The sequence below is a fragment of the Vanellus vanellus genome (genome assembly GCF_965231255.1).
Source record: "Vanellus vanellus genome assembly, chromosome: 2".
Classification (NCBI taxonomy): Eukaryota; Metazoa; Chordata; class Aves; order Charadriiformes; family Charadriidae; genus Vanellus; species Vanellus vanellus.
The window spans coordinates 509,499-533,152 of NC_138906.1; the positions used below are offsets into that span (position 1 = coordinate 509,499).

The following is a 23,654-nucleotide window of genomic DNA, read 5'->3' on the forward strand; positions in this document are numbered from 1 at the left end:
GATGGGCTCCCCGCACCCTGAAACAGAGGGCAGTGCCACGGGGGTCCCAGCGGCACCCCGCTCCCGGCCCACCCCGGGGACCTGAGGGCAGGAGACCGCCCGGCAGCGCGGGCAGCAGCCGTACCCCAGAGCCGGTGCCACCAAAACTGGGGGTGCAGCCACCCCTGCACCGCTGGGGAGCCCACTGCCGCCCCCCCCCGGCTCCCCCCGGCCCGGGCCACTGCCCCGCTCCCCCCGGCCCCACTCGCCTGGATGCTCCGGGGGTCCCCGGAAGATCCCACCGCCCCCATCGCCGCAGAGGGCACCCCGGCACGGAGCGGGGCCGGGACAACGCCGCCCGCGACACGGCTCCCGCCCCGGCAGAGGTTTTCTGTGACGCTGCAACTTTAGAAGCCGCCACCAAAAATATCCAACCTCCCCCCCCGCCCCCCCCCGGCCCCGCGCACCCCCCGCTCCGCGACCTCGAAACCGCCGGATCCGGGAGATGAATCACGGCGCTGCGCGGCTCCGCACCCACACCCACGCCGGTGCCACCGCCGCGCCCGGGGACCGGGACCTTGGGGGGGGGTGGGGGGGGGATGGCAGGCAGGGCAGGCACCGGTGCCGCGGGCAGGGGATGTCCCCCGGACCCCGCAGGGTGCCATCTGCTCCTTCCCGCCGCGGCTGCTGCCCCACTGCCACCCCCCGCCACGGCCCCCTCAGCCCGGCCCTGGTGAGACCGGGACCCCCCATGTGAGGCTCCTGCCGGGGGTCCCCACTGCTGTCCCCAGCCCAGCCCTGAGCGGGGGCAGGCACCGCGCCCCCCCGCCGACCCCCTGCCCCTGTGCTGCGGTGCCGGGCTCGGCGTGCCACGGCACATGCACCGGCACCAACCCCTTGGCGCAGCCCTCCATGGCAGGGCCGGGGCCGCACCCCCACCCACCCACCCGCGGCTGCACCGGGAGGTGTGAACCCAACTGTCCCGCTCCCCGTCCCCCACCGGCACCGGCACCGACAGGGCAGTTCTGCCTCACTCACCCCATCGCCTGTGACCCAGCAAGGCTGCGGTTCCAGCCACGCTCCCGCTGCCACCGGCTTCCCGCGGAGGCTGCCGGGCACCGGCCAAGCCGGCGGGCGTCCCCCGGGACGGGATGAAGCGGGGCCCTCGTCCGGCGCGGCCGCGGGGCTGAAGGCCGTGGGCAAGCAGCGTTCTGCCCCGTCACACCGCGCGAGCTGCCGAGCGCCAGCCGCCGCCGGGAGCTTTTATACCGGTGCGAAAGAGAGGGGAGGGGGGGGAGAAATAGATAAAAAAAAAAAATCAGCGGCAGCGGCGGCGGCAGCGCGAGTCTTTGTTTCGGCAAGCCTGCACCAGGCCACTTTATCCAAACAGAGCGGCGGTGCCAAGTCCCGGAACGGCTCCTCGGGCAGCCCCACCTCTGCGCTGCGGCTCCCGCTGGGCTCGGGGGCAGCCAGCGGCGAACGCCGGCGAGCGCCAACGCAGAGGCCGCACTCCGGCCAGCCCCCGTGGAGGGGGGGGACATAACCCCACAGCCCCTTGAGCGTGGGCAGGACCTTGGCCCGCACGAGGGGACGCGCTGGGTGCGGGGCAGAGAGTGCAGCTTGAACCCCCCCAGACGCACCCCAAAACAAGCCCCGGCGCGGCATCCTCGGGCAGCCAGCCCGGTCCCTGCGGCCACCCGGTCCCCTCTAATGACAGGGCTGTGCCTGTGGGAGCCGTGCCGGGGACGGCAGCCAGACCCCCCCATCCGTGGGATGTTGCCGGGGACGGGGGCGGCAGGAGCGTCCGTAGGACGGGATGGGGGATGCTCCTGCCACCCCCATCCCCGGCAACGTCCTGCCCACCTCAAGGAGCCCTGAGCCCACCGCCAGCATCATCCCTTGAGAAGGGGACGTGGCAGCATGGGGGGGGGGAGCGCAGCCAGAATCCTCCCCGCAGCATCATGGGGCAGAGCCCACCCGGCACAGCCCCGGCCCGGGCTCATGGCCAGCCCTGCTGCTGGCCGGCCACCCCCCCTCACCCCCCCGTCCTCACCCGGGTACCCGGAGGCAGCCGGGGCGGAAGGGCTGCCGGCGGGGAGGCGCAGGCGCCGGTGCCAGCGGGGTTGTTAGGGCGATGAAATCCCGCGCCGCCGGCAGCTGCTGTGAAGCCGTGCAGCGACCCTGAAGGGCACCGCGCAGCGGGGGCTGATCCCCCGGTGGGACCCCGCAGCCCGTGCCGGGGCAGGGAGGGGGGAAACAGGGGACAGACCCCTCCCCGCAGCCTTAGGGACCACCGCTGAGCCACCGGCACAAGCCCCTTAGTGCAATCCCGCCTCCCGACACCGGACCAGAGACCACGGGGGTCTCTCTGGCAGAGGAGGTGTGGGGCAGCCCCCCGGCGCTGGCTCTGCCCGCGTCCCTGCCTGCGCCAAGTGGCTCAGAGGAGTCCACAGGCACCGTGTCCCCCCCCAGTACCCGCTGCCCCCACCGCACCATGGGGACCCGACTCCGGTCCCCGCCGTGGGAGCCCACGCCAGAGCTCGAGTGGGAGAGCAGCGGGGCTGGACTGGTGCCCGGCGTTGCTCAACCCCTGGCAGCGTTTCGCAAGTGGGCAGTGCCGCTCGCCACCCGGCACGGCACATGGCGGCTCCCGGCAAGCACCATGCTGGCCAGGAGCAAACCCCTCGGCTCCGGGCCGTGCCGGGATGGGGCTGAGCTGCAGGATGGTCCCTCCGCTCGGAGGGAGCCGGTGGGTGCGGGATGGCGGTGCCAGGCAGCCGAGGGCGCCGCACACGCCGGGTCCGCTCCCCGGCGCCACGTTCCTCACCTGCCGAGGGTCACCGCCGGGCTCAGGCGCCGGGAGGGGATGGCATGGGGCTGCCGCGCGTCGCTCCGGCACCTGCTGGAAAAGAAAAGGACACCGGGGGCTGAAGCGCAGCGGCAGCGCCATCCGGGCTCTCCCACCTCCCGCGGCGCCCTGGCGTAACCACCGCGGTGCGAGCCGGCCGCGGCGCGGGAGGGCAGCCAGGGCCACGTGCGCACGGCGCCGCGGCGGCGGGAGGGGGCCGAGGTGCGACGCCCCGGCCGGCAGAGCCGCGGCAGCCGGGGGGGTCCGGGGGGATGCCCGCCGGCGGGGGGGCTGCTCCTGCCCGGCCGACGGAGCGGGGGGAGGCGGCACCGAGCCCCCGGCGGCACCGAGCCCCCGGCCCCTGTGCGGCACACGGCGTGCGACCCCCCGGGATCCCCCCGCCCCACCGCGGGGTCGCGGGAGCGGCAGCGGGGGGAGGCGGGGGCCGGGCCGGGACGCGGTGTCGCGGGAGGAGCCGCCGGGACGGTGCAGCGCCCCGGGGGTCCCGTCCCGGGGGGGGGAGGGGAGGTCAAGCGGGGGACAGCGCGGGGGGAGCGGGGACAGCCCCGGCGGTCGCCAGCGCTGCTCCGGTTCCGGTTCCCGCTCCCGGCCCCGCCGCTTACCGGAGAGTCCCGCCGCGCCGGGCGGGTCTGCGCGGCCCCGCGGGGCGGAGCGGCAGCGGGAGCGGGAGCGCGCCGGGGCGGGGCGGCACCGGGTGGGTCCGCAACCGTTCCCGTGGGGCACCGGCAGGGAACCCCTCCCGCCGCCGCCGCCGGTCCCGGTGCCGCGCTGTGCAGCGGGAGGGCGGACGCGGGGATCGAACCCGGAACCCCCGGGCGGGAGGGCGTGGCGGCGGCGGCGGGCGTGTCCGGCGGCGTGGGCGGGGCGTGGCGGCGTGGGCGGGCTGGGGGCGTGGCTTTCGCGCGAGGCGCGGAGGGGCTGCCGGGAGGTGTGGCGGAAGGGGCGTGTCAGGCGCGGGGACTGCCGGGAGGTGTGGCGGAAGGGGCGTGTCAGGCGCGGGGGCTGCCGGGAGGTGTGGCGGCGGCGGCGGCGGGGCCGGTGCGGCGGGGCCGGTGCGGCGGGGCCGGGGGAGGGGATCGCGGCGCGATGCAGAAATACGAGAAACTAGAGAAAATCGGCGAAGGTACGGCCGAGGGCGGGGCCGGGTCTGTGCGGGGAGGGGGGGAGTTGCGGGGGGGGGCGGTCCCGGTATTACCGGCGCGGCGGCCCGGATCCCCGCAGGCACCTACGGCACCGTCTTCAAGGCCAAGAACCGGGAGACGCACGAAATCGTGGCGCTGAAGCGAGTGCGGCTGGACGATGACGACGAGGTGAGGAGGCGGAAGGAGAAGGGTTTGGGGGGGGGGCGTGTTCCCGGTACCCCGTTCCCGGTAGCCGGTACCGGATCTGAGCCCCCTCCTCCCCCCCGCCCCATCCCCCGTCACTCCACAGGGTGTCCCCAGCTCGGCGCTGCGGGAGATCTGTCTGCTGAAGGAGCTGAAGCACAAGAACATCGTCAGGTAGGATGGGGGGCTACCAAATGGCAACTGGACCACGGGTCGGGGCTCCCCCCGGGGCCCCGGGGGAAGCCCCGACCCCTTCGTGGTCTTCCCCGTGTGATGCGGGACCTCCACGTCCCCCCTTTCCCCTTCGCAGGCTCCACGACGTCCTACACAGCGACAAGAAGTTGACGTTGGTCTTCGAGTTCTGCGATCAGGTGAAGGGGGGGACGACGCACCGCGGGGCGGGGGGGGAGCGATGGGAGGAGGGGGAACGGTTTTAGGGCGAAAAAGGGGAGATTTAGGTGAGATACGAGGAAGAAATTCTCTTCTGCGCGGGTGGTGAGCCCCTGGCGCAGGGTGCCCCGAGAAGCTGTGGCTGCCCCATCCCTGGAGGTGGTCAAGGCCGGGTTGGACGGGGCTGGGAGCACCCTGGGCTGGGGGGAGGGGTCCCCATGGCGGGGAGTGGCACTGGGTGGTCTTTAAGGTCCTTCCCAACCCAAACCACTCCGTCATTGTACAACGTGTCCCCCGCCGGCTTCTCCCCAGGACCTGAAGAAGTACTTTGATAGCTGCAACGGGGACTTGGATCCGGAGATCGTCAAGGTGCGTTTTAGGGGGGGGCTCTGGAAGCTCGCGGGGTCCTGCCGCGGTGTCGCAGGAACCGTCCATCGGCGTCGGCGTGCTGACGCGTCCCGCGCTCTCTCCCGCAGTCGTTCATGTACCAGCTGCTGAAGGGTCTCGCCTTCTGCCACAGCCGCAACGTCCTGCACCGCGACCTCAAACCCCAGAACCTGCTCATCAACAGGGTGAGGGACGGGGAGACGCCGGCAGCGGGGGCCGTGTGCCGTGCCGTGCCGTGCTGTGCCATGCTGCCCGTGCACCGCGTCCCCCCTGTGCCGTGCCGTGCCGTGCCGTGCCATCCTGCTGACGCAGCGCTTTCCCTGCAGAACGGGGAACTCAAACTGGCCGACTTCGGGCTGGCCCGCGCCTTCGGCATCCCCGTGCGCTGCTACTCGGCAGAGGTGAGCTGGGGGGGTCAGGACGCGCTTTCGCCAGAGTCAGGGGGCGCTCGGCCGTCCCGTGTCCCCCCCCACCGGCTGAGCGTCCCCCCGTCTGTCCGTCCCTCTGCCCAGGTGGTCACGCTGTGGTATCGGCCCCCGGACGTGCTCTTTGGCGCCAAACTCTACTCCACCTCCATCGACATGTGGTCGGCCGGCTGCATCTTCGCAGGTAGTGCCACGGGGGGCTGCCAGCGCTGGGGGGGGGCTGCTGGTGACATGGGGGGGGTGTGGCACCACGGGGGCTCGGTGCTCGTCCCCTCTCTCTCCCCCAGAGCTGGCCAACGCCGGGCGGCCGCTCTTCCCTGGGAACGACGTGGACGACCAGCTGAAAAGGATTTTCCGATATCCTTTGGGGGCTATGGGGGGGTGTGCACCCCTCTCCGGGGGGGAGGGGGTCTGCAGGGGGAGGGCTGGGGGGATGGGTGCTTCCCATGGTGGCCCTTGACCCCTGCAGTCCCCACGCTGCTGGGGACCCCCACGGAGGAGCAGTGGCCGGCCATGGCCAAGCTGCCAGACTACAAGGTGAGGTGGGGGGGGTTACTGGGGCCGGGTGGGGGGTTACTGGGTCGGGGGGGCACAGGGGGGGCGGCGGGGGCTCACGTCTCTGTCCCCAGCCCTACCCCATGTACCCCGCCACCACCTCCCTGGTCAACGTGGTGCCCAAGCTGAATGCCACCGGCCGGGACCTGCTGCAGGTGAGCGCTCTGCCCCGTCCCGGGGGGGACAAGAGGGGCTTTGGGGGGGTCCTCTCCCCTCACAGCCCCACGTCGGGTTGGGGGGGCTCTGGGGGCTCCCCCTCTGCCTCTCCCCCCCCCCCCAGAACCTGCTGAAGTGCAACCCGGTGCAGCGGATATCGGCAGAGGAGGCTCTGCAGCACCCCTACTTCACAGACTTCTGCCCTCCCTAGGCCCCCCCCGCTGCTGGCCCGGCACCCCAGCACGCTCCCGGCCACGCCGGGGGGGGGGCACAGCCCCCCAGGGCAGCGGGGGGGCGCCCGGTGGGGCGTGAGGTGCCAGCACCCCGACACCGCAGCCCTCCCCCCCCCCCGCCCCGTATTTATTAGGTTTTTAACCCAACGCCACCCCAGTTCTGCCCCGGCCGCGGGGTGCTGGCATGGCCCCCCCTCAAACCCCGACACCCCCCGAGCCCCGCGGGGTGGCCGGGAGCGCATGGAGCCCTCCCCGGGGACACGGTGCTGGTGGAGGGACAGGACCCTCCGGGACCAGGTGTGGGGACCCCGGTGGGGTGGGACCCCCCTCCTCTCCCCCCCCGCCCCGCGTGCCAGCTCCCCCGGGGGGGGGAGGGGGGGGGGTGCACCCCGTTTCTTTTCTACCGTGCTGCTGTACGTGGGTGAATGTGTTTGTTACCTCCATAAAGAGCTTCCCCCTCCCCAGCGCCTGTCTCTTCCTTCCTGGGGGGCTGGGACCCCCCCTCCCCACCATCCCCCGGCCCCCCATGCTCTGTGTGACACCCCCCTCCCCGTGTGTGTGTGTGTGTGTGTGTGTGTGTGTGTGTGTGTGTCCCCGCAGCACAGGAGCCGGGGATGGGGCAGCTCTTTAATGGGGAGGGGGTACACGCGCAGGGAGCGGTTCCATGTACAGCACAGCGGGGGGGCGGGGGGGGGGCACAGGCAGTGCATGCAGGGAGGTGGGAGAAGGGCCGGGGGGGGCCCTGCCGCCCCCAGCGCCCCCCCCGCCACCACCCCCTCGTTTTGGGGGGAAGGGGGGGGTCCCACAGATTGGGCCCGGTGCCAGCCCCGGGGGGGGATCCCCGCATCCCGGCGGGGCGGGGGGGGTGGGGGTGTCCTGGGTCTCCTGCCAGCGGCCCCCCCCCCCCCCCCAGTTGCCCCCCCGGGGGTGGCGGGGGGGTCTCAGCAGGCGAACTCCTGGAAGGCGCCTACAGCCGGGTGACGAGGTAGCAGGTTCGGGGCGAAGCTGAGACTGTCCGGGCGGCAGCGCAGGGGGTGACGGGCGCTCTGGGGACACCGGGGGGGTCGGGGGCTGCGGGGAGGGGGGGCTGCTCCCCGTGCCCCAGCCACCCTCCCGACCCCCCCTGCGCCTGGCCGTGCTGGGGGGCTCTGCCCTGTGCCCCCCCAGACCCGCTGCAGAGCAAGGCTCTGTGTCACCCCGTCCTCCCCCTGTGCCCCCCCCGTCCCCCAGCCTCCCCTGCCCCACCGCGTCCCGGGGCCGGGGGTGGGGGGGCGGTTGGGGTGGCCCCCGGCCAGGCCAGCGTGGGTGAGGGGGTGGGGGGTCCCTGGGCATGGGGGGAGAGGACCAGGGAGCGATGCATGAGGATGGGAGCAGAGCTGGCGGGGGGGCTCCGGGGATGATGCTGAGAAAAGCCTGGGATGGAGGGGGGGGGAGGGGACGGGGGGACGCGGCCCCCCGGGGCCCACCTGCGGGGGAATGGGGGGTGTCCCCGCCCGGGGGGGGTCACAGCCCCCCTATGGGGCCATGGCCCGTCCTCGCCCCCCGCTGCGCCCCGGCCAGGGACCCCCGTGTGTCCCCCCGGGGTGGGGGGGGGCAGCCCCACGGCCCCCCGTGCGGCACGGCCGGGGGTGGGGGGGGGGGGTCTCTGGGTGCTGCCCCCCTCCCCGGGCAGAGGGGGGATCGCTACCTGTGCCCCGGAGGGAGCGGGGCGGCGGGGCTGCCCGGGGCGGCGGGGTGCTCCTGCGCGGGCGGACGGACGGACGGACGGACGGACAGAGCGGATGAGCGGGGTCCGAGCGGGAGATGTGCCGGTCCCGGGGCGGGATGAGGCGGAGCAGCGGATGGGGGGGATGAGGTGGGGCCCCCCCGTGCCGGCTGTGCCAGGGGAGGGGGACGGGGCGGCCCGCGGGGGGCGGGGGGGGGCGGGGGGGTTACCAGGGTGCTGCTGTCGCTCCTGGCGGTCCTCCTCTTCTCCTTGTAGAGGCTGAGGAGTTTGTCCCGGAACACCTGGGGGAGGCGGGTCAGAGCCCCCCGGTTGTGGGGCAGCGCGGGGGGCCGGGGGGGGCGGGGGGGCAGCCGGGGGCTCACCTCGTACAGGTAGTCGAAGATCTCCAGGATGGTGAGGAGGCTGGCGCCGATGAAGAGCCCCATCTGCCCCCCGATGTCGCCTGGGCGGCAGAGCGGCGTTAGTGGGGGCTGCCCCCCGCCCCCACCGCCCCCCCCCGCCCCCCAGCGCTCACCCAGCAGCCCCGCCACCTCGTACGCCTTCTTCTGCTCGATCATCTCGTAGTTGAGGGCCTCGAAGAAGATGTCCAGCACCAGCACGTTGTCCCTGGGGGGCACAGACGGGGCCGGGATGGGCGCGGGAGCCGTAGGGCGGCCGCCCCAGCGGTGGGGGGCCGGGGGGGCCGTGCCATGGTGTGCCGTGCCGGTGGGACGGGGCGAGGGCTCTGCCCTGTGCTGGGGGGCACAAGGCTGTATTGTGCCGGGCCGGGCTGGGCTGTGCCATGCCGTGCTCTGCCATACCGTGCCGTGCCGTACTGTGCTGCATTGTGGTGTGCCATACTGTGCCGTGCCATACCGTACTGTGCCGTACTGTGCTGTGCCATCCTGTGCCATACCATGCCATGCCGTGCTGTACTGTGCCATGTTGTGGCGTGCCACACTGTGTCATGTCATGCTGTGCCATACCATACTATGCCACAGTGTGTTGTGCCATCATGTGCCATACTGTGCCCTACGGTGCTGTACTGTGTCATGTTGTGGTGTGCCATACTGTGCCATGCCACGCTGTGCCATGCCATACTGCACCATACTGCGCCATACTGTGCTGTGCCATGTTGTGCCATACTGTGCCATACTGTGCCGTGCCACATGGTTTTCCCTGTGCAGGGCAGATTTACACAGGGGTGGCAGTGCCGTGCCGTGCCGGTTCATGTACGCTGGGGGATGCCGTGCGGCCGTGCCACGTCCCCGCCATCCCGCCGTGCGTGGCTGTGGTGAGCGTGGTGGCAGCGGCGGCACTCACGCGATGTACTGCTCCGTCTTGTTGAACTTCTTGGCCAGGTACCTGGCGGAGGCCTTGCTGGGGATCTTCACCATGGAGAGCTCTTTGCCGTAGCGCACCATGGCGCAGGGCGTGCGGCAGGCGCAGTACTCGCTGTCCTTCTTCACCAGGAAGTCTGGGGGGCGCGTGGGTGGGATGGGGACCACGGGGACCGCCTGCCCGTGACCCCCCACTCCCACGCTGGGCATCGGGCTGCTCCCAGGAGGGAGCCCAGGCGGTGGCGGGTGCCGGCGGCACAGGATGAGCGTGCCGCGAGCGCTGCTGGCGGCGCATGGGGGGAGCCCGGCCCTGCATGTCTGGGGCTGCGCCGGCAGTGAGCCCCCCATCCCCGAGGGCACGGGGACACCGGTGCCACGTTGGCAGTGATGGAGCTGGGGGGGTTGAGGGGTCCCGGGGCCAAGGCTGGGGGATGGCGGCTGCCAGGGCGAGAGCCTGGGCCGGGGACGCCGGAGGCGGCGGAACCACAGAGGGGCTGTGGCAGGGGCTGCCCCCGGTACGTACCCAGCGCGGGGTCAGCGCACTCCTTGTACTGCTCCGGGGTGCAGACGTTGGCGTTGCCTGTGGGGGAGGCGGGGGTTGCAGGGGCAGGGGGGTCTCCCCACCGCCCCGGCCCCGCGGCGGCCGCCCCCCGGCCCCGGCTCACCCGGCATGTGCACCATGCGGCAGTTGCAGTTCTCGGCCAGGTAGCGCGTCTCGCAGTCCAGGCGGCAGGCGGTGATGCTGTAGTTGGTGAAGAAGTCGGACTCGATGGGGGTGGCCTTGCAGTCCCCCCAGGGCGGCGGCAGGTACACCAGCTGCCGGCCGCGGCTAAGGAAAACACGGCGTCCCCGGTGCCCCCAGCCCACCGCGGTGCCCTGGCCCTCGGGCAGAGTGCGTCCCGTGGAGCCGGCGCTGGGGGGTGACGCCACCCCGGAGACCCCGCTGCCACCCCTGCCCCTCCTCGCCAGGCACAGGGACGGGCATCGGGGCCGGCGTCACCGGCACATGGCACCAGGAGCCAGACGTGCCGGGGGTTCGGCACGAACGGAGGTGGGCAGCACCCGCGGGTGCTGTGGCCGGTGCAGGGAGCGTGCTCGGCGGCGGGGCTCAGCCGAGGGCCACGCTCTCACCGCCGCCGCGCTCCTTGCCGCCCACGCCGCAAGTGTCGGCACACATGGAGACACCCACTCGAGGCACCTAAATTTAGGTGTCTGGCTGCGGGAGCTGGATGCCGCCCATGCCCACGGTCTGTTCGGCAGGAGGCTGCGGGGTCGCTGCCGGCAGCCGGTGCCGGCGGTGGGACCGAGCGGTGCTGGCGCGGGGGCTGCCCCACACCGTGCCGCGGTGGTCCCGGCTATGGCGGCGGCAGAGCCGCTGCACCGGAGGTGCAGTACCTGCCCGGCTCGGCACGGGACGTCCCGCTGGCGATGGCCGGGGCTGTGCCGGGGCTGCCCGAGCCCCGGCCGGGGGAGAGGGGCCGCCCGGGCACCGCGGCCGGATACCCGCTGCTGCTGGCAGGACACGAAGGTCTGGAAGCCGGGGGCCACGCCGAAGCCCAGCTGGTCGATGAAGGGGGGCTCGTCCTGGCTGTGGATCTGCACCTTCACCCCCGCCTCGAAGGAGGTCTCGTCTGGAAGGCAGAGAGGGCGTCGGGGGCGCGGGGCGGCGGGGGGGCGCGGGGCGGCGGCGGGGGGGCTCACCCGTGTCCCCCCAGACGGGCAGGTATTCCTCTTGCTGCACGTTGAGCATCAGCTCCAGGCCGTTGCCCGCGCCCCCCTGCAGCGTGGTCAGCACCTCCCGGCCCGGCCCCCCCGAGTTGAAGGTGTAGCACTTGCCCAGGCGGGTGAAGATCTGCGGGGACACGGCAGCACCCTCAGCGCCGCCCCCGCGGGCGGCACGGGGACACCGGGGCGTGGGGGACGGGAGCGGGGATGGGGGGCAGCGCAGGATCCCAGCACCCCGCCGCAGCCGGTGCAGGATCCCAGTGCTCCACACAGCCCCAGGGCAGGATCCCAGTGCCTCCAGTGCGAGATCCCGTTGCCCCACAGGACCCACTGCAGGATCCCACTGGCTCCAGTGCAGGACCCCAGCATCCCACAGCACCCAGTGCAGGATCCCAGTTCTCCATACAGCCCCAGTGCCGGATCCCAGTGCAGATTCCCAGTGCTCCTACTGCAGGATCCCAGTGCCCCATCAGTCCCTGCACAGGGAAGGGGCTGGTGCATCCCTCCCTTCCCCTTTGGGACCAGCGTGGGGCTGTGGATGGGGCCGTGGGGTGGCTGCTGCTGTCCCTGCCGTCCCTGCCCCAGTGCGGTGTCCTCGGCTCTGTCGGGTCCCAACAGTCCAGGTGCCCCCGGGGCCCTGCGGGACCCCCGGCCCATGTCCTGCCCCGTGTCCGGCCCCAGCGGTCACCGCGGCAGAGGGACGGGTGGCCAGGTGGGACGCGGGACCCCGACCCCTGGGAAGGCGCCCACAGCCCCCCCTGCCTGGGGCTGACCCACCTCTTCCCGCAGCCCCCCAGCACGGAGAAAGCCCCCACCAGCCTCTGTGGCTGCCTCACAGCCCCACGTACCCCCATCCCCACATCTCCCCACAGCCCCGTGGGCACAGGGTGGGCAAAAGGAGCCGTCCCGGGGCAGCGTGGTGGGACCTTCACCGAGTGCCGGGGGCTGGGGGACAACGGGGCAGGCAGGGGCCGTGCCCCCACCCCATCGCCCCCCAGCCTGCACACCCCACCGCCCCACAGAGTGCACGCAGCCCGTCCATCACCCCACAGCCTGTACCCCACCGCCACCCCACAGGGACCACCCCACAGCCTGTGCACCCCACCATCACCCCACAGCCTGTACCCCACCGCCACCCCACAGGGACCACCCCACAGCCTGTGCACCCCACCATCGCCCCACAGCCTGTACCCCACGGCCCCAAAACCTGCTCAGCCCCGGGCGTCCTACCCCAGCCTTGCCCGGGGCAGAGCCAGCCGGGAATGGGGCCGCTGTGGCTCCTGCCTGGGGCAGGGCCAGCCCTGGCCGTGGCCGTGGCCGTGGCCGTGCCGGTGGCGCTGGCACTCACGGCGGTGAAGTTCTCGGGGCCGCAGTCCCGGCCGCGGAAGCGGCAGCGCAGCAGCATCTCGTGGATGGGGTGCCCGGCGCGCTGGTAGAAGGCGCCCAGGTCGTAGCTCTTGCTGGGGAAGAAGCCGGCGAGGTCGGGGGGCCGCCCCAGCGCCCGCAGGTAGCGCGGGAAATCCTCCCGCCCCACCGCCAGCAGCTCCGGGCCCAGCCAGAACAGGTCGTTGGCGGTGAGCTGCGAGCGCCGGGCACGGTTGTAGTTGCAGAGGGTGATGGCGGGGAAGGGGAGGACGCGGCTCTCCGCCTCGTCCAGCACGGTGACGTGGGGGTACGCGGCGTAGTGCCGGACCCGCTCCCCCGCCTGCAGCAGGAAGGCGCCCAGCGATGCCAGGAAGGCGCCGGCCCAGAGCAGGCGGCGCGATGCCGGCAACCCCGGCACGAAGATGCGCCCCAGCCCGTGCAGGGTGCAGGAGCGGGCGAAGGCGGCCAACCCCGCCGCCCCCCGCGCCCCCAGCCCGGCACCCGACGGCTCGCTGGCCATGGCGGCCCGTCCTGCCCGGCTCTGCCGCGGCGCTGCAGGGAGATTGGGTTTCAGCGCGGCACCGGGGGGACGTGGGGCTGCGTGGGGACACGTGAGCCGGGACCGGGACCGGGGCTTGGCCCGGCACCAGAGGCCACTGTCCCTATGGGGACCTGAGGTCCCGCCCTGTGCCAGGGACCCCCAGCGCCCAGGGACCCCCATGGACCCCAGCACACGCAGCCAGGGACCCCCCGACCCCCCCAGGCCCGCAGTCCCCTTCCCCACCAGGTTTGCAGCACTTCCCACCCCCCCCCCAACCCCCAGCAGCCCCCTGACCCCCCCTCCCCCTGGCCTCCCCCTCCCCCCACGCCCGTCCCACAGAGTGGCCCATGGCCCCCCCACCCCATGGAGGGGCTGCCCCTGGACCCCCCCGTCCCACCACTGACCCATGGCCCGGGGGGGCAGTAACCACCCCATGGGGTCATGCGCCCCCCCCCCATGGGGTGTCACACCCCCCGGCTGAGGTGTCCCCCCCTCCTGCCCCACCGGGGGGGGGGGGGGGGGGGCGCTGCTGTGGCAACGGGCTGCTCCCAAAGAGGGGAGCCGTCGCCATGGCAACGCGCTGCCCAAGGAGGAAGGGGGGGGCGGCTGCCATGGCAACGGCTGCCCGGCACAGGGATGTGATGGGGGGGCCGGGACAGGGATGGGGACAAGGACAAGGACAGGGGCACAGTCCTGGCACTGCCAGCCCCCCTGGTCCCCACTTTTGGGGTGACCCACCATCGCGCCTCCCCCAGCCCTGCACCCCGGGACACGCTGTCCCTGCTCCCTGTGGGTCCCCTGCACCCCGGGGACATGTCCCTGCACCCTATGTGTCCCCTGCACCGGGGGACACGGACCCAGCCCGGATGGCCATTGCTTTGGACGCTGGCCCCGTCCCCGTGTCCCCAGGCCGGGACGAGGCACCGCGCACAGCCGCCCCCCCGTCCCGGGCAGGGGATGGGAGCCACGGAGCCGCCGGCCGCAGCGCGGTGCCGGGAGGTGCCGGCTGAGCGCCGGGGCCCAGCGCAGAGGATCATAATCTGGGACTAAGGCCCGGCATTAGCTCTGTATTTTTAGCCGGCAAAGGTGCAGCGGGCGCAGCGGGAGGCTGAGCCGGGCTGAGCCGGGGCAGGACGGCCCCTCGGACACGGGGGGTGGCGGGTGCCGGGGGCCACCGCGGCTGCTCACGAAGTTTCTCGCCGCCCGTGGGAGCCGGGGCGGCAGCGGGGCCGGCTGCGCGGCACACGTGGGCAGAGCGCGCCCGGGGGCAGCGGGAGCAGCGCAGCACGCACGCGCCCCCCGAGATCGTCGGCACAGGGACGGAGATGGGTGGCCGGTGCCAGACCCATGCACCGGGGTCCTGTCCCGCCCTGGGGACCCGCAACCGTCCCACCGCACCTCCCAGCCCTCAACCCCCGGGGCTGCCACCGCCACGCCGGCAAAGGAGTGGGGGGCGCGGAGCTGCCAAAAAGGGATTCTATGCAACTGAGCTCCCAGGGAAAATTAATTTCGCGCACTGAGAGTCTTAAGCTGACGGTAATTGCGGTTGTGATAGTGCGGCCGAGCCCTCGGTGACGGCGATGGGGATGGAGCAGAGCCGCGTGCGGCGGGTGCAGACTGCCCAGCTCCCACAGCACGCTGCTCCCCCGGCGCCGCCGCAGCGCAAAGGACGTGCTGCCCTGCCTGTGCCATCGCCCCTGCCCGTGCCATTGCCCCTGTCATTGCCCCTGCCTGTGCCATCGCCCCTGCCCGTGACATTGCCCCTGTCACCGCCCCTGCCCGTGCCATCACCCCTGTCATCGCCCCTGTCATCGCCCCTGCCCGTCCTGCCCCGGCAGGCACTGCCCCAGGAGGGTCTCGCAGGACCCGGCGCAGTCTGCCCCCGGCCGAGGTTTGCCCGGGGCAGCCGAGTGCTGGGTCAGGGGTCCCCGTGCCCACCCAGCTCCTCCCGTGGCCGCCTCGCTGCCCGCAGCAGCCCGCCCACGCCTGCGCAGGGACGTGGCAGCCCTGCTCCCCCCTGCCACGCTCCAGCCCTGCGGAGGAGCTCCGGGCGTGGGAGCCTGTCTGCAAACACCGCCCCGGGGAAGCGGCGGCTGCTGGTGCCAGTGCCGGGGCGGCATCTGGTGCCAGTGGGGGGGAGTGAGGGGGATCTACCCGCCAGCATCCCGTATCCACCAGCATCCTGTGCCCGTGAGCATCCTGCACCCGCCAGCATCCCGTCCCGGTGCAGGGCCCGCGGCACAGCTCGGCTCCAGCCTGGGCGCCGTTCCCAGCCGCCTGGCACCCCCGTGGCGAGCGCAGGGTGGGGGCACCCCCGGCTGGCAGCCGGCCTGCCGCAGCACCTGGGGTGGTGGGTGCCGCCGGCACGCTGCGGGCGGTGGGATGCGGCGGGTGGGAGAAGGGCTCACCCACGGGTGCTGCAGCTGCCCCGGCGTGCCGGCGCCCGACCCTGGCAGGACACCTGCGTCCATTCGCCGTCCCTGGGGGCACACGCGGCCACCCCGTCCCCAGCAGAGCCCCCTCCTCCGGCCGGGCTGCGCGCCCCGAGGCCGGCACTCACCACGGTGAAGTTGCGCGCGGTGCAGTTGGCGCCGCGGAAGGAGCACTGCAGCAGCATGTCGGCCAGGTCGTGGCCGGTGCGGTTGTAGAACTCGGCCATGCTGAAGGGCTTCGCCTTGAAGTTCTTGAAGTTGGCCTTGTCGCGCAGGGCGGCCAGGACGTGGGGCTCGGCCAGCTGCGGGTTGCTGATCTCGTAGCGGTCGTTGAGCAGCGCCAGCAGCTCGCCGACGTGGTACATGTCGTTGCGGGTGATCTTGGAGAAGCGGAACTCGTTGAGGTTGCAGATGGTGATGGCCGGGAAGGTGAGGTTGTGGGCGGCCACCTCGTCCAGCTTGGTGACGTGGGGGTAGGTGAGGAAGTAGGCGACGCGCTCGGCGCAGACCAGCAGCAGCAGCCCCAGCGAGCCCAGGAAGAAGCCGCCCCACAGCACGCGGCGCAGCGACACGGCCCCGTAGGCGAAGACGTGGCTGATGCCGTGCAGCGAGGAGCTGTGGGCGAAGGCCCGCAGGCTGGAGACACCCTCGCCCTCCCCGCTGCCCTCCGAGCCCGGCCTCATCCTGCCGCCCGCACCCCCACCGCCCTCAGCCCATCGCCGCGCCGGGGCTCAGGGTGCTGCGGGCAGGGCGGGCAGGGCAGGCAGGGCGGGCAGGGAGAGGCAGGGCAGGGCGGGCAGCGCAGGTGGGGGGAAGGCGGTGCAGGCAGTGCAGGCAGTGCAGGCAGCGCAGGGGAAGGCAGTGCGGGCAGCGCAGGGATGGGGAAGGCAGCGCAGGCAGTGCAGGCAGCGCAGGCAGGGCGGGCAGGGGGAAGGCAGTGCAGGCAGGGCAGGCACGGGAGGGGAAGGCAGCGCAGCGCAGGCAGTGCGGGCAGGGCGGGCAGGGAAGGGGAAGGCAGGGCGGGCAGGGGGAAGGCAGGGCGGGCAGGGCAGGACCGGCCGCTCCGCCCCCCCCCGCGTTGCCGGTGCCGCCCGAGCGGTGCCGCGGAGCCCCGGTGCGGTCCCGGTCCCGCTCCAGCCCCGGTCCGGTCCCCGCTCCGCTCCCGCCGCCGCCGCGCAGCCGCTGCCGCTCTGCGGCCGCCCCCCGCCCCCGCCCCCCCCGCGGCTCCACCCGCCGCCGCCCCCCGGTGACAACGGCGCCCGGCGGGGGGGGGGGGAGGGGGGCACAGCCCCCGCACCGGCGGCGGCACACGCAGGGTCCCCCCACCCCAGGGGCGATGGGGATGCTCCAGGGCGGGGGTGATGCAGGGGACCCCCCACCCCGGGGGGCACGCAGCGGTCCCCCTACCCCGAGGGGTGACGCAGAGGTCCTCCACCCCGGGGAACGACACAGGCGACCCCCCCCACCCCGGTGGGGGTCACACAGGGGTCCCCCCATCACAGCGGGGGACCGCAGAGGACTCCCCACCCCGGGGGGCAATGCAGGGGTCCCCACCCCGGGGGTGACACAGGGGACCCCACCCCGGGTGGGTGCCGCAGGGGTGTCCCATCCCCCCCAGCGCAGCACACTGCCCCCCCCCCCCCCCCGCGGGCTGCAGAGCCGGAGCCACCACGGCCGCCTTCCATCTCTGGTTTATTGGGGAGCAGCAGGGGGGCACCCCGGGAGCGTGTCCCCCCCACCCCTGGCTCTGCCCCAGGCTCAGGATCGGTCCTTGGTCTGCCGGCGGATGAGCTCGGCGTAGAGCCCCCCCCGCCGCAACAGCTCCTCGTGGGTCCCGGCCTGCGGGGATGGCGGAGACGGCGTCACCCGTGCGGTGGAGACGGCGTCACCCGTGCGGCTGCCCACCCCCTGCCCCCCCCGCCCCTGCTCACCTCGGCCACCCGTCCCCGCGCCAGCACCACGATGAGGTCGGCCCCCTGGATGGTGCTGAGGCGGTGGGCGATGAGCAGCACGGTGCGGCCGGCGGCGGCGCGGTCCAGCGCCTCCTGCACCACCTGCTCCGACTGGGCGTCCAGCGCGCTGGTGGCCTCGTCCAGGACGAGGACGGCGGGGTCCTTCAGCAGGGCGCGGGCGATGGCGATGCGCTGCTTCTGGCCCCCCGAGAGCGCCACGCCGCGCTCGCCTGGCGGGGACCGCAGGGCTGCCGGTGCCGCCCCAGCCCGGGGGGGACCCCCGGCCGGGGAGAACCCCCTCCCCGAGGAGGGGAGTGGGGGACACAGCTGCGTTCCCACCCCACCTCCCGCAGCAGGGCACCCCCAGGGACGCCAGCACCCAACCGCATCCTTCCTGCGCGGAGCCCGGTGCAGCCGCTGCTCCCTCCCGGCACAGCCTCGCACCGGCGGTGACCGGTGGCCCCAGGGAGACTTGGGCCACCTTGGCCGGGGTCTCGTGCTTGTCCCCCATGCCCCCCCCGCCGTGCCCCACTCTGCGGCACACAACCCGGCACGTACCCACCACGGTGTCGTAGCCCTCGGGGAAGGTGCGGATGAAGCTGTCGGCGTTGGCGAGCTGTGCCGCGGCGTACACCTCCGCGTCAGAGGCCCCCGGCTTCCCGAAGCGGATGTTCTCCATGATGGTTGTTCCAAAGAGCACCGGCTCCTGTGGCGGCGTCCAGACCCTCAGCCCTGAGCCCCGGATGGGGCGTCCACCTCCCTCCCCGCCCCTGGGGACAGCACCCCACGGCAGCCCGGTGCCCCACGGCGGCCCCACACCTGGCTGATGAAGCCGATGACCTGTCCCCGCAGCCAGGAGGGGTCCAGGGAGGAGATGTCGTGGCCGTCCAGGGTGATGGTGCCCTGCGTGGGCTCGTAGAACCGCTCCAGCAGCGCCGCCACTGTTGACTTCCCTGCGGTGGGGAGCCCTCAGCACCACGGCACTGCCGGCCCCCCACCCCCGGGACCCCCACCCTCCTCGGCTCCGGCATCACCGAGAGCTGCCGGGCAGCGCGGAGGCCGGTTCCCAGTGCCCGGCACCCCCTGGGCTCACTGGGCAGAGGACTGGGGAGCAGGAGGGAACCGGCGAGGGGCTGAGCTGGCTCCTGCCCCCCAGTTGGGGGTCCTGTCCTCCACCTAAGGGGGCCGCGGCCGGGCTGTACCTCCTCCGGAGGGTCCCACGATGGCCACCGTCTTGCAGGGGGGCAGGGTGAGGCTGAAGTCCCGCAGGACGGGGTAGCCGGGGCGGGAGGGGTAGCTGCGGGGAGAGGAGGGGGGGGCTGCGGGAGCACGGCGCCGACCCCCGGCCCACGGGGTGGGTGGATCGGGGGGGGGGAAGGGGGGTCTGGGGGGGTCTCACCTGAAGGAGACGTGGTGGAAGCAGATGCGGCCGAGCAGGGAGTGGGGGGGGATGGAGCCCCCCCCCCGCAGCGCCACGCTGGGCTCCAGCGTCAGCAACTCGAAGACGCGGGCACCGGCGCTCAGACCTCGCACCACCTGCGGGGACGGCGGCGGCGGGAGCACCCCTCGGCCTCCCCCCTCCCCCCCGGCCCCCGACCCCCAGGGGCGGCGGGAGCCCCCCGCATACCTGCCCAAGGAGGATGGAGATGTTGGCCATGGACCTGTGGGGCACATGGGGGAGAGGCCGAGGTCAGGGCTGCGGCACGCCGGGGTGTCACCGCTCCGGCGCCGGCCCTCACCTCTGCACCGTCTGCGAGGCCACCAGGAAGGACATGAGGTCGCCCGGCGAGAGCTCGTCCCCGGCCATCAGCGAGCCGCCCACGAAGATGGTGCCCAGGACGATGCCTGTGGGGCGCAGGGCGGAGGTGGGACCCGGGACACCCCGGCACCACCGGGTCCTGCCCCATGGCAATGCCAGGTCTTACCCCATGGTGATGCCAAGAACTACTCCACGGCACCGCCACGTCCTGCCCCACAGCCACCACTCACCGTTGAGCGCCAGGTTGGAGAGCCCCTGGAAGGCGGCGATGCCCAGCCCCAGCCGCTCGCTCAGCCCCCCGGCGCGGTCCACCTCGGCACAGTACAGCCTGCGGGCAGGGATGGGGCTGACACCCCCCGCCCCCCCACCGCCCCCTCCCCCCCGGCCAGACCCCCCTCCCCCTTACCCTGCCTGCCGGTCCTCCATGGCGAAGGCGCGCACGGTCCGCACGTTTCCCAGCACCTCATCTGCCACCGTGGTGGCCTTGGCCACCTGCGGCGAGAGGGACGGGGGCACCGGTGTGGGACACCCCCTACTCCGGCCCCGGGGGGACGGTGGGGTCCCCTGGGGGGTGGCAGGGTTGGGGGGTGGGGTGAGCACGGGGTTACCTGCTCCTGCGCCCGGCGGGAGAGGCTGCGGAGGACGGCACCGATGAGGGCTCCGGCGCCCACCAGCACCGGCAGCACCACGAGCAGGAGCGCGGTGAGCTTGGGCGAGAGCAGGTAGAGGGAGACGAAGCAGCCCGCCGTCTGGGTGCCGCTGCGCAGCCCCTGGGGGGGGGGGGAGGAGCAAAGGTGGGTGCTGGGGGCTGGCGGGGGGTCGGGGGGGGTGCGGCGCCGCCGGCCTCACCTGGGAGATGGCGAGCTTGAAGGAGGACTTGAACTCCTGGATGTCGGCCGTCAGCCGGTTCACCAGCTGCCCCGTCCGGTTGACGTCGAAGAACGCCACGTCCTGCCTGCCGGGGGGAGGGGGGGGCAGCAGTGGGCTGGGGGACCCCCGTTACGCTGTCCCCACATCCCCCCCCTCCGTCCCATGTCCCCCCGTGGGGCGTTTTACCGGAGCAGGGAGACGAAGAGCGCCTTGCGCATGCTGCCCGCGACCCGCTCCCCGACCCGCGCCAGCAGCGCGATGTACCCGAAGGTCAGCAGCCCCTGCGGAGGAGAGGGGCTGGAGCAGCGCCGGGGGGACACCCCCGGGCCCCCCCGCCCGCCTCGGGGTGCCGGTGCCCACCTGCAGGGAGTAGACGGCGAGCAGGCGCAGGGCCGGGCGCCGGACCTCGTGCAGGTAGCCGGCGACGTGGCCGCGGGCGCAGCGGGCCACCACGTTCACCAGCTGCCCCAGCAGCACCGGGATGCGGACGTTGAGCAGGGCTGCGCCCAGCGCCAGCTGCGGGGACAGCAACCGTCACCCCGCGGCACGGGGACGGCGGGCAGCACGGCACGGCACAGGGACCGCGGAGACAGCGGGTGTCACACTGTGGCACGGGGATGGGGGGTGTCACGCCATGGCACAGGGACAGTGGGCATCACACCGTGGGACAGGGACAGCGGGTGCCACACCATGGCACAGGGATGGTGGGTGTCACGCCATGGCACGGGGATGGTGGGGACAGTGGGCATCACGCCATGGCACGGGGATGGTGGGGACAGTGGGCATCACGCCACAGCACGGGGACGGTGGGTGTCATGTCACAGCATGGGGATGGTGGGTGTCATGTCACAGCATGGGGACGGTGGGGACAGTGGGCATCACACCACGGCACAGGGACGGCGGGGACGGTGGGTGTCATGCCACAGCGTAGGGATGGCGGGGATGGTGGGTGTCACACCATGGCATGGGGACAACAGGGACGGCGGGTGTCATGCCACGGCATGGGGACAGTTGGGATGGTGGGTGTCGTGCCATGGCGCAGGGATGGTGGATGTCACGCCGTGGCACAGGGACAGTGGGTGTCATGCCATGGCACGGGGATGGCAGGGACGGTGGGGGTCACACCACGGCACGGGGACAGCGGGGGTCACGCCGTGGCACGGGGAGGAGGGGGCCACCCCTGCTCACCACCACGGCCGCCGAGAGGGCCAGGAGCTGGGGGCGCAGGAAGGCCCAGAACGCCGTCCAGTCGAAGGTGGGCTCCGGCCGGGGCTGTGTGGGCTCCGGGGGGACGGCGGGGACAGGGACGGGGACGGTGGCCTCCTGGCAGCGCACGGCCGTGCCCAGCAGGCCCAGCGCCACGCAGCCGGTGGCCGGGGCGGCCAGCAGCAGGCAGCGCAGGGCTGGTGGCACGGGGTTGGGGGGGCGGCCAGGGGGGCCGGTGAGCCCCAGGCGTCCCCCCCCATACCTGAAACTGGGCAGAGGGGTGAGCGTGGGGTACCCCCACGGGGGAACAGCCCCGGGGACATGGGGACGCCCGTTGAGGGCTGTCCCCCTCGTGCCACCCCGGGCCGGGGACACCCCTGTCCCCCTCCTGGGCTCCCCCCCCCCCAGTCCCGCTGAGCACCAGCACGCAGCCCCCTCCGCTCTCCCCCCCCCCCTCCTCCCGCAGCGTTTGGGACCCCACCCCCACTGCCCCGAGGTGCCCACGTACCCCCCCCCGGGAGCCCCAACCCCCCCCGTGCCCCCCACTGCACCCCCGACCCCGGGACCCCGGGCTCCCCCCCCCCCCCAAGGGACCCAGGACCCCGGGGTCATCCCCCGCCCCCCAAAAAGTGACCCAGGAGTTGGGGTCGCCCCCCCAAGGGCACCCCAGGCTCCCCCCATCCCAAAGGACCCAGGACCCCAGGCTGCCCACCCAAAAAGGGACCCAGGAGTTTGGTGTCGTCGTCCCCCTCCCTGCCCCGCATGGGACCCCAGGAATTCGGGCTCCCCCCCCCCCCCCAAAAAGGGGCTCAGGAGTTCAGTCCCATCCGCCCCCTCCCCCCCAGGGGACCCCGATCGCGCCCCCCAAAAGGGACCCAGGAATTCGGGTCGCCCCCCCAGGGGGACCCCGGGCTCCCCCCACCTCAAGGGACCCCACAGTTCGGGCTCCCCCCCCCAAAACAGGGAACCAGGAGTTCAGCCCCATCCTCCCCCACCTCGGGGGCCCCGGTCGCCCCCCCCCCCCCCAAAGGGACCCAGGGGTTTGGTTCCCCCCACCCCCCCGCGGGGAACGCAGGAGTTCGTGTTGCCCCCCCCAAAGTGGACCCCCGGGCCCCCCCCACCCCGAAGCACCCCGCAGTTCAGTCCCCCCCCGGGGACGCGGTCGTCCCCCCAGAGGGCCGCGGGAGCTCGCGCCCCCCCGCCCCCCCCCCATGGACCCCCCCGCCGGTGCCCCCCGGTACCTGCGCGCCGGGGCGGGGGGGGGGCGGAGGGCGGCGGGAGCGGAGCGGAGCGCGGAGCGACCCCCGAGCGCCCGCAGCAGCAGCGGCAGCATGGCGGCCCGGCGGGGGGGCGGCACCGGGGCGGGGGGGCGGCCCCGGGGCGGGGCGGGGGCGGCCCCGGGGGGGGCGGCCCCGGCGGCGGAGGGCGGAGCACCGACACGGCGCCCGGGCCCTGCGCCGGCCCCGACCCGCACCGGCCCCTCGGACCCCCCCGGGACCCGCACACCGACACCCCCCCCCACCCCCCCCCGCCCCCCGCGCCCCGCCCCGCCCCGCCGCCTCCCACTCCCCGCACCGGGACCCCCCGGACCGCGCCCCGGGACCCCCGACCCCGCCGCGCCCCGCACCTCACCCGCGCGCGGACCCCCCCGAGCCCCCCCGGGCCCCCCCGGCGGCGGCGGCGGCGGCGGTGCGGCCATGGCCGGTGGCGGGACGCCGTCCCGGTGGCGGGGGCGGGTGCGGGGCCAGGTGAGAGCGGGGGACAGCGGGGGACAGCGGGGACACGGCCCCGCGGGGACCGCGCCGGCGCCGGGCCGAGAGGTGAGCCGGGACGGGGGCACCGGGGGGCACCGGGGGGCACCGGGCGACGGGGGGGGCACGGAGCGCGGTGTCCCCAGGGGACGGGGACACGGGGGGGGGCGCCCCAGCGCGGTCCCCAGCGGTCGCGGTGCCCCGGACCCCCCCGGTTTGGGGTCACCCCCGGGGTGCCCCGTCCCGGCGCTGCACCCGGGACCCCCCCCCCACGCCCCCGCCTGGCCCGGCCGGGGGACACGGGGACACCGGTGTCTGCACGGGGCAGGGGTGTCCCCACGGCTGTCCCTGTGTCCGTCCCCGCGGGGTCAGCGGGGTGCCCGTGTCTGTCTGTGTGGGGGCTGTCCCCACGGGGGTGGCAGTGTCCCCATGGGAGTGTCCCCACGGGGGTGGCAGTGTCCCCGCGGGGGTGGTGTGTCACCACGATGCTATTGGGGTACGTGTCACCACAGGGTGCGTGTCACCGCGGGGCTGTCACGCAGCCCGTGTCACTGTGCGGGGGGCCTGTGTCCCCACGGGGGTGCGTGTGTCCCTGCGGGGTCGCGGGGGTCCCTGTGTGACACACGTGCCACCGCGGGGACACCGGGGCGCGCGTGTCCTCGCCGGGGTCACCGGGGCCCTTGCCAGGG

General features: G+C 74.1%; 4 protein-coding genes across 4 annotated transcripts in view; 1 reads left to right on the top strand and 3 right to left on the bottom strand.

Moving 5' to 3' along the window:
- The first annotated feature begins 3,680 nt into the window (after nucleotides 1-3,680).
- CDK5 (cyclin dependent kinase 5) lies at nucleotides 3,681-6,777 on the top strand. Its single transcript, XM_082498857.1, has 13 exons — nucleotides 3,681-3,685; nucleotides 3,889-3,971; nucleotides 4,070-4,158; nucleotides 4,280-4,347; nucleotides 4,484-4,544; nucleotides 4,876-4,932; nucleotides 5,040-5,135; nucleotides 5,277-5,351; nucleotides 5,463-5,559; nucleotides 5,663-5,732; nucleotides 5,852-5,912; nucleotides 6,005-6,085; nucleotides 6,211-6,777. Exons 2-13 carry the CDS (start codon nucleotides 3,935-3,937, stop codon nucleotides 6,295-6,297), a joined length of 879 nt encoding a protein of 292 aa, XP_082354983.1. The 5' UTR covers nucleotides 3,681-3,685; nucleotides 3,889-3,934; the 3' UTR covers nucleotides 6,298-6,777.
- A 205-nt stretch (nucleotides 6,778-6,982) lies between these two features.
- On the bottom strand, nucleotides 6,983-16,119 carry ASIC3 (acid sensing ion channel subunit 3). The gene is made up of 10 exons (XM_082499008.1): nucleotides 15,556-16,119; nucleotides 11,066-11,216; nucleotides 10,868-10,995; nucleotides 10,030-10,180; nucleotides 9,888-9,944; nucleotides 9,348-9,501; nucleotides 8,408-8,651; nucleotides 8,255-8,326; nucleotides 8,007-8,059; nucleotides 6,983-7,365 (listed from the first exon to the last, which is right to left on the bottom strand). Exons 1-10 carry the CDS (start codon nucleotides 16,108-16,110, stop codon nucleotides 7,287-7,289), a joined length of 1,644 nt encoding a protein of 547 aa, XP_082355134.1. The 5' UTR covers nucleotides 16,111-16,119; the 3' UTR covers nucleotides 6,983-7,286.
- A 987-nt stretch (nucleotides 16,120-17,106) lies between these two features.
- Nucleotides 17,107-22,555, bottom strand: ABCB8 (ATP binding cassette subfamily B member 8). The gene is made up of 16 exons (XM_082479819.1): nucleotides 22,456-22,555; nucleotides 21,197-21,482; nucleotides 20,369-20,524; nucleotides 20,195-20,289; nucleotides 19,988-20,093; nucleotides 19,747-19,908; nucleotides 19,545-19,630; nucleotides 19,369-19,466; nucleotides 19,119-19,224; nucleotides 19,007-19,040; nucleotides 18,779-18,915; nucleotides 18,582-18,676; nucleotides 18,199-18,332; nucleotides 17,938-18,085; nucleotides 17,359-17,609; nucleotides 17,107-17,266 (listed from the first exon to the last, which is right to left on the bottom strand). The coding sequence occupies exons 1-16, from the start codon at nucleotides 22,545-22,547 to the stop codon at nucleotides 17,186-17,188; spliced, it is 2,067 nt and encodes a 688-aa protein (XP_082335945.1). The 5' UTR covers nucleotides 22,548-22,555; the 3' UTR covers nucleotides 17,107-17,185.
- A 930-nt stretch (nucleotides 22,556-23,485) lies between these two features.
- NOS3 (nitric oxide synthase 3) overlaps nucleotides 23,486-23,654 on the bottom strand; it is a gene marked incomplete at its 3' end in the record, with an annotated part of 6,474 nt that continues 6,305 nt past the window's right edge. Inside the window, exon 14 of the mRNA XM_082479742.1 lies at nucleotides 23,486-23,557. Within this exon, the coding sequence (XP_082335868.1) occupies nucleotides 23,486-23,557 (72 nt within the window). The remainder of the gene's footprint in view (nucleotides 23,558-23,654) is intronic.